Below are 8,535 nucleotides of genomic sequence, written 5' to 3' on the forward strand. Positions count from 1 at the left end.
GGGATATCCTGAACCAATAAAAGTCAATAAAATAGGCTTTAAAAAGGAAATTGAATAGTATGTAATTGCACTGTCTTTGATTTTGTTAACCGTCAAAAAATGTACAAGTATGTATATTACACATTGGGAATATGCCAATTCTATTTTGCAATGATTTAGATTTTAGAGGATTAAACCTTGTTGCAACCGAACCAATGTATCTGTCCTACAACTGTCATTGCCTGAATCCCCTTTCTGGACCAGTGATGGATGTAATATTTAGGGGTGGCTTCACTTCTTTAGCAGTTGTGTATGCAAATAGTTGGAAGCGACGGAATTTTGAAACGATAAATATACTGGCCAACAGAATCGATGAATAAATAGGCCAATTTATATTGCAACGTTGTATAATTGTGTCAGTTTAAAATAGTAGCATGTCCAAAACAAACGACTGTTGGCCACACAGGCGCAGTAAGATTGCAGCAGAGGAGAACAAAATTGTAATTGAATAAAGCACACGGTGAGCAAATTGTTCGTCGTATGGACTATTCTGTTATGACGCAATATATATGATCCCTGTTTCGGCTATATGATGACACAATAACAAGTCAGACTGCGGCAACCAAACGGCGTGATGGATAACTTAAATTTAAGCCCCTTAATAGTTTGATCGAGGAGCTTAGCCTTTGCAACTAATAAAACATCGGCTCTGCTCCATCAAATAGGCTTCCCTTATAAGCAACTTTAATCGATTCTTCCCGCTTTCTACGCACAATTTATTTGACTGATATGCCGGTAAAATGTTTATACTCCAAGCAAGCTACGCCGGTTACACGAATATGCGACGCTAAGTGTACGATCGAAGAGCGTTCAAGAATCTAAGACGGGGAATGTATCAGAAAAAGTAGACTGTTTGCTTAACATAACTGACTCAAGTAATAAGTAACTCTACCAATAGTCACAGTACGACAAAATCGACTGTGGACAATCTCATTTATGACGTCATAAAAGGTATTGGTAATACAAATTTTTGGTAACAGTAAAAAAAAGGATGAACATATGAAGTTCTATGGACCCCAGTCTTCATTTCGATAGTCTCTTCCGCATATGACTATTGGGCTTCAGTGTAGACGGCAAGTTTTTACACTACGACTCATTTATGCATTTGCCAAATTTTAATCCCATTAGTTATATTACTTCTGTGCTCACTGCACTAAAAATGACATTCGGCCATTGTCACAGTGGGAGGTGATAATGAATCGCGTCATCCAATCTAATGTAGCTTTCAAGGATTTAAATATTTGAAAAAATGCCTGAGATAATGTCGCGAAATTATGCAACGTAAACGCATCGGCAATGGTTTGGAAATATTTCACAGTTCGAAATTGACCACATTTGTGAATATTTCTATGATAAGTGTGAAACCTCCCGCACGCTTGTTGGAAAGCTACAAGGAAAACCTCAGTAATGTAAACATATACGACGCTGAAACCATGTTTATAAACATTCTATGATTAAGGAAAATACTGGTTATTATTATACTCTGCCAAGTCAAACGGAATAAAGTAATTCATTGAATATTATGGAATCATATACCGTGTTTCCCCGAAAATAGAACAGGGTCTTATTTCAATATTCTTTCGAAAAATAACACTAGGGCTTAATTTCGGGGGATGCCTTTTATATTCATTTATCGAAAACTGGTCAATTTTCCAAAGTCACGTCCATCTTATCAATCACCCTTTGACCCGGACCAATTTCCTCAATTACTGTTTCCTCTTTTGAAGTCCCTTCATCTTATTTAATGTCAAATAACAACATGGAAATAGGCTTCACCTTAACTTACTACTTCAACTACGGGTCAATGGTTAAATTTGTTTGTACGAAATTTGGAAATGTCATCGTTCGTGAGAGTTCTCAATGATTTGAAACGAGTCGTTCTTGTCAGGCGTTTAAAATGATTTTAAATTGCATACATTTCCAATGCGACAATACCGGTTTGTTATAAACTCACCGAATATAGATTCGAAAATTGCAGACAATTTTCATTATATCTAAAAATTGATATTTGATAAGCTCATTTGTAAGATTCAAAACTCTATTCAAACTTCTGAGCACACATAATATGCACTAATAAGACGCAGTTTGAAACGTATATCCATCTACACTTCTAACTAGCGATGTGCAATGAAGCGTTACCCAGATAGCGGAAAAATAATTATTGTGTAACAAAGGATAAACGGGAGCCGTAAACTATGGTCGACGTCTTTCACCAAAAGCAAATTCAAAAATTGATTCATCATTTAAACGCCAATGATGTATTGAATAGCGTGAACTAACACAAATTTTGGTTTTTGATCTATTTTTAGATGTAGCCCATTCGATCACAATTTACGCAATTCATATGCAATGTTATATGCTATTTGCATGATACGTGCAATTTGGTATTCCCGTAGTTGTGTACCAGGTTATGTTTAGGCCATAATTTTATTCCGATTTACCTTATTGTTTTAGTTCTATCACGAGTTCGAGGACTGTCAGTTTTAGCCAAGTGAATATACCTCCTGCCCATAGGTTTCAGTCCATTTACACGACTTGATGTGAAGTAGATGAACAAAATTAGTGACCTCCATATTGGTACACACACTTCTGGAGCGCCCGGAATTTTACCACTGAATTTGAAGTCGGTAACATTCAGTACATTTTTACTCCCAGTTATCGTTTTTGAACACTTACAAAGAGAACGTTTTTAGATAGACCCAATGCAGCACTGAATCGAAAAGGTGCACACTGTTTCCCGCGATAGTAAATTCATGTATACATTCTCGAATTGGAACGTGAACACGAGCTAATGAATGGATAAAAACGCCAAAATCATTGCACGATTCTCTGTACGGTTGATTGTATTTAATAACGTTATAAAATTATAATTCATATTCATAAAAATGATCACAAAGAGGTCTATCGTAAAAAAAGAATTGATAATTTAGGACAATAAATGTAGTGAAAACTCAAAATTTATCGTAGGTTTCCTATGTGAGTTATATTCGTAAAACCGATCCAATTTGATTTATTTATTTGGCGCTCCAGAAGTGTGTGTACCAATATGAAGGTAACTAATTTTGTTCGCCTACTTCACATCAAGTTGTGTAAAGGGACTGAAACCTATGGCAGGGTGTATATTCACTTGGCTAACACAGACAGTCTCCGAACTCGTGATCGAACTAAATCAAAGCATAACCCTAACTTGGTACACGTATTACCATTTATTTTTCATATGTCGATAACTTCATTAGAAAAAACTACTTCTCATCTCAAACCCTATAATACTTCTTTCATTCAACTAATTATTCACATTAGTCACAAAAAAATGAATAATAAATCTACATATTCAATTGTAGCATTTCAATTTTAGACATGATTGTAATATTACTAATCCAATATTCTGGTTACATATTACATTTGATAATTAAACATGTATTATTTTGTAGTATTGTAGTATAGTAATGGACTGACTCAGAAAAAATTAGAAAACCAACGCTTTCTTCTGCAAAATAGTTGGCAAAGTATTCAATAAACCAGTACTGACATATATGTATATGTTTTGCCGCGCTCCAAAAGTGTGTGTACCACTATGGAGGTAACTAATTTTGTTCGCCTATATTACATCAAATTGTGCAAATGGACTGAAACCTATGAGCAGGGGGGATATTCACTGCTAACACAGACAATCCCCGAATTCGTAATAGGACTAAAATAAGGAAAATCGGAATAAAATTATGGCGTAACCCTAACCTGCATGGTATACATATCGCGGGAGTACCCGTTTTGCTAAATCGCATGTATATATTGAACTAATCAAAGGTATTCATCGGATTTACCGTTTTTTAATTCACCCCAAATTTTTGATAAAACTTATATAAATTTATATTAAGCTTTGAAAAACCCACAAAAACGTATAGTATCGTTCAACAGCGAATATGTCTGTTTATAAATAAGTGTAAACCATGGATTTTGTCTTAAATATGACACAGCTCTGGCTTAAATAATTTGAGTTAATTATGATAAGAATTACAATTTTGTTATCGTTTTATTCACGTGATGTTTTGAATTAGGTAATCATTCAAGTTTATGCTTTGGCACTAAAGATTTCGAAATAAACTTAGTAACTATACAGTACCAAGCAACTTCTGAAAGCTTCTGATACATTTGGATTTGTTGGACATGCACAATATTGTGATTATGCCAATTTCGGTGCTCCCGAAGTAAGCGAACCAAGATGGCGGACATCGGAACGTAACATAGGTTAGGGTTAGGCGATAATTTTTTTCCAATTTTCCTTACTTTTAGTCTTATTATCAGTTCGAAGACTAGCCAAGAGCTTCCCGTAGTATTTATAGCTAAAATTATGGCCTAACCCTAACCTAGTACACATATTACATTCCGATGTCGGCCATCTTGGCTCGCATACTTCTGGAGCCCCCCAATTTCTATTCAGCGAACGTTTGTTTGCGCCCACAAAATCTCTTTCTATATATAATTTGTGGATATCCCAATATTTTATTCAATTTGTATACTGCTTGCACCCCTATTCCAACTGCATGTATTTAACATCATGCATTTGTCAACTCGACACTTGACTATTGCGACTTGTGAGCTTTATTACGTCATAAAGAATTAATGCTCAAATGGAAATCACATCAAATTACGAAGCCTGATGATCACATCATGGTTTTCTCTCGCAAAACAGTACAGAAATGTAATTTTTAACTAGCATCAATATATTGAATCTCCAATGAAAACTTGGCTTCTGTTACATTGAAGTTTTTCAGTTTGTATTACTTTACATATTCTGAATCTCATCCTTCTTATTTTCATTGTTATAGCTATTCTTTGCATTAGAATGTTCCATAATAGCAATTAGAATACCGATTCATTCTCGCATAAAATTGGCTACCTATGTAGAGCCTTAATTGTGGAGAAAAAATTTCTAGGCTGCTACATACTGTATCTTTTCAAACCTAGCAACCACATGTTTTCACATTTTGTCAAAATAAATTTTCCTCCATATATGTTCTTACACAAAGACTAATAAGGTATTCAAATGCCAAATATTGAACATGTATTGGGGTGCTGTACTAATGTACACCGATCTTGCTTACTGCTTAAATTTGAATGACATGTTGCAATTGACACTTCAAAACACGTATCCAAATTAACTTCGTTTCAAAATGAAACAAGTAAATACATTACAAACTAACCAAAATATTCTAAAAACGACGCTTCAGAAGTGTGTGTACCAATATGGAGGTAACAAATTTTGTTCGTCTACTTTACATCAAATCGTATAAAGGGACGGAAACCTATGAGCAGGGGGTATATTCACTTGGCTAACACAAACAGTCCCCGAACTCGTAATAGAACTAAAATCGGAATAAAATTATGGCGTAGCCTGGTACTCACTGCGGGAGTACCGTCAAAACTGTTCAAAATATATGAACATATATACGTTATATTCGTGTTGTGAAATATGTCGTTCGTTCACTAGATTATGAATTGTTTCAGCTATTTCATAGCACGGTAAAATTAAAGAAATTTGACTCCATTTTACTTGAACAGAAATTAACATTTTTAAAAATTGGCTCAGAAGTTTGCGCTTTCAGGCATTTGCGTGGCTTAAATTCGACCAGAACTCTACATAGAATTACTTTACAAATTATATCATTGAATCAACTCGAACATTACTGGATGTACAAATAAAACTAGCTTCAAGAAAAAGATCGAAAATTGATGAAACGTTTAAAATTCATCTCATAATGGTACTTACATTGATTTCCGCATGTTGGCTTCCGGTTAGGCCGTTCCGGGCCAATTTCCGAAGATTTCTTGCTTCTTAAACTTTGTGAAATTTCTCTAATTCATTAGCTTTATATAACTGGCCTATTCAGGAAGTTATTGGCTGTAATTTGCTTCGAGCTTTCCTCTATTGAGCATCGAAGCACAGCGCGCACGTTCGCCGGATCTAGAGCTCCTTGGAACGGCGAGTTGGTGCTATTGGCGCCGACTAAAACTATCGCTAAAAAAGATATTATATAATTATTAGGATATTCCTCGTAAAACCGTACACATTTTCGCCTAAAAATTGTTAAATTTTGGTCTAAAATTCTGGAATTTTGGTGGCTACGACTGAACACATATCTAAGCGACAGAGTTTAACACTTACGCCTATCTAAAATAAATAAAAAAGCACTGAAATTTTCCATTCTTGCTAGCAACCTACGGGATTCGGTATCGAGCGAGCGGATCGTCCGCCGCCGTCTCTTTTTTTCGTCACTTGCCTGCGGCTCGGTTGGAAAAATAATAAATAAACAAAGACTCGGAGATGGCCTATTTCTTTAATTACTTGGAGAACTAACTTGTGCCGAAAGGAAACGGAAAAGAGTGACGGTCGTCCAAATGAAAAAGAGAGAAATAAGAAAGTGAGAGAAAAGTGTGTGAAGAAACGAAAAGAGTGGGATAAAACACAAAGAAACACAATGAGCGTAAATTTGAACGAGCAAGGTGTGGCACGCACAGGATAGGTTAAATTTCACAATTTGGCGAAGTTTAATATAGGCTAAGTAAATTTTAAGCGGCCTACCCTAATGTACATTTCGTCTATTGGTGTATTTGGTTAGAATAACAAACACCCACAAGATTCTTTGTAAAATGCTTTTAACAAAACGCGTATAATATTATCATTTCACAGTACCTAGATTCTAGGCTATCGTATATATACAAATAGTTGATTGATTTGGATGTAAATGACGAAATATTTGGCACGGGATATGAATTTGAAATATTATCTTAAATAATCTACAGAGGCTATATTATATATTGAGCCAGCGCAAATTCATTCAATTTGATTTTTTAAGCCCCATTGAACCTCAAAACAATGTCCGATGATTTACTTGTAATCATTTCATAGACAATTTTTCTAGAGTAATATTAAATCATACTTCGCATTGTATCGCATCTAATTTATGCTGGTATAAAATCAAAATAAACTTAATGTCAAAATAAACCCGCTGAGGAGTCTAAATTATGTATTTCAGTGCTTGTGAAATATGAAAAGCATTTGGCATTCTAAAATGTGGTTACGTTAATATGGGATAAAACATGAAACATTTAAGGAGATTTGAATCAAACCGTCAATTTTAAGCGAATTGCTGGATGGTTTGATAGTTGAAAATTTTCATCAACGAATCTATCGCAATCTAAAGCCTTGGCATATACTAATAAATATCTAGATATACATCAAGTTTTCGAATAAGACTCAGTCATGTGTTTTTGGTTCCGGGTCGGGTTGGTTCCAGAAGAATTCACCTGCTTACAAATCGTGAAACAACGTAAAAAGTATTCTCACAAAACGACTCCTCCCAGTATTATAATTTTATTAATATTCCACAAACGATTTGTGTACTTTGTACCTTACGTTTGCGGCCTAAGCAACCAAACTGAATATATTGTTACAGCATAGTTGAATTCTATCAATATCAATATTTTCTTTGAATATTCGACACTAGTTAAAATACCTAAATAAAAAAATCCGCCTTTTAACGCTCGTATCGATTTTGAGTGCATGTTGATCTATTGTATTTCAGATGACTGATGGCTGGAATCTTCCGTTGCAGCCCCAGATAGTTATAACTTTCCGGGATTAGCTTAATTGATAGATAAGCCTTAATACATTTTTTGCTTGATAATTTTGCGACTGTGACGTTCTACTAACATATGTTTTTGATTACAATATCCTATCCGAATCTGATGAAATATATAGTTTTACGCACAATGTAAGCGGCAAGATTGATGAAATGTGACTCCTTGGACATTTCTGGTACTCCCGTTGTCCATCTTTCACGCAATAAAAAACTTATTTGAATTCTAGAGATATGAGAGCATGAGGTTGACTGCTTTCGATTTAGTTTTTTTTAATTACACATCACGGCGCTCCCGCAGTATGTGAACCAAGATGGCGGACACCGGAACGTAGTATGTGTACCAGGTTAGGGTTACGACTTAATTTGGAATATCGAAGAAATCAATTTAGGAAGTTCCATAAATCAATGTTTGTTTTCCGAAATATAAGACAAATATATTTCGGTCAATATTTTCTTTTCTGCTCTTGACGTTGGTCTGGGCGAAATTGAGACTGATCAAAAACACTTCAGGTGCTCGTTATTGTGATGAGAGCGTAATACGGTTTTGCTGAGAAATACGCTTGACGGAATAAAAGTGTGACAAATAATCTGCTCTCATTTGCACTCGTTGGGTTGAACTTAAAGGTGAGTGTTCTGATTCAGAGATGTTAAAACGTCCGTGTTCGTATTCACGATAAAAATCTTCAAAATTTTTTCTGTTTCTCAATATGTTGTTGCATCGTTTTTTTTGTGATAGGTGTTAGTGTTGATTAGGCGGTCAAGACAATACTCATCTTCGTTTGTGATGCCGAATGGTTCACTGGTAAAACGCACAAAAAAGACTGATACATATCAAGTTTGTATACTGCCACGTATT

At 35.1% G+C, this 8,535-nt stretch overlaps 1 protein-coding gene across 1 annotated transcript in view; it reads right to left on the minus strand.

The window, feature by feature from the left end:
- LOC120328573 (uncharacterized) overlaps nt 1–6,054 on the minus strand; it is a 46,160-nt gene extending 40,106 nt beyond the window's left edge. Inside the window, exon 1 of the mRNA XM_039395101.2 lies at nt 5,807–6,054. Within this exon, the coding sequence (XP_039251035.2) occupies nt 5,807–5,820 (14 nt within the window). The 5' untranslated portion in view covers nt 5,821–6,054. The remainder of the gene's footprint in view (nt 1–5,806) is intronic.
- Between the last annotated feature and the right edge of the window lie 2,481 nt (nt 6,055–8,535).

Source organism: Styela clava, chromosome 7 (genome assembly GCF_964204865.1).
Source record: "Styela clava chromosome 7, kaStyClav1.hap1.2, whole genome shotgun sequence".
Classification (NCBI taxonomy): Eukaryota; Metazoa; Chordata; class Ascidiacea; order Stolidobranchia; family Styelidae; genus Styela; species Styela clava.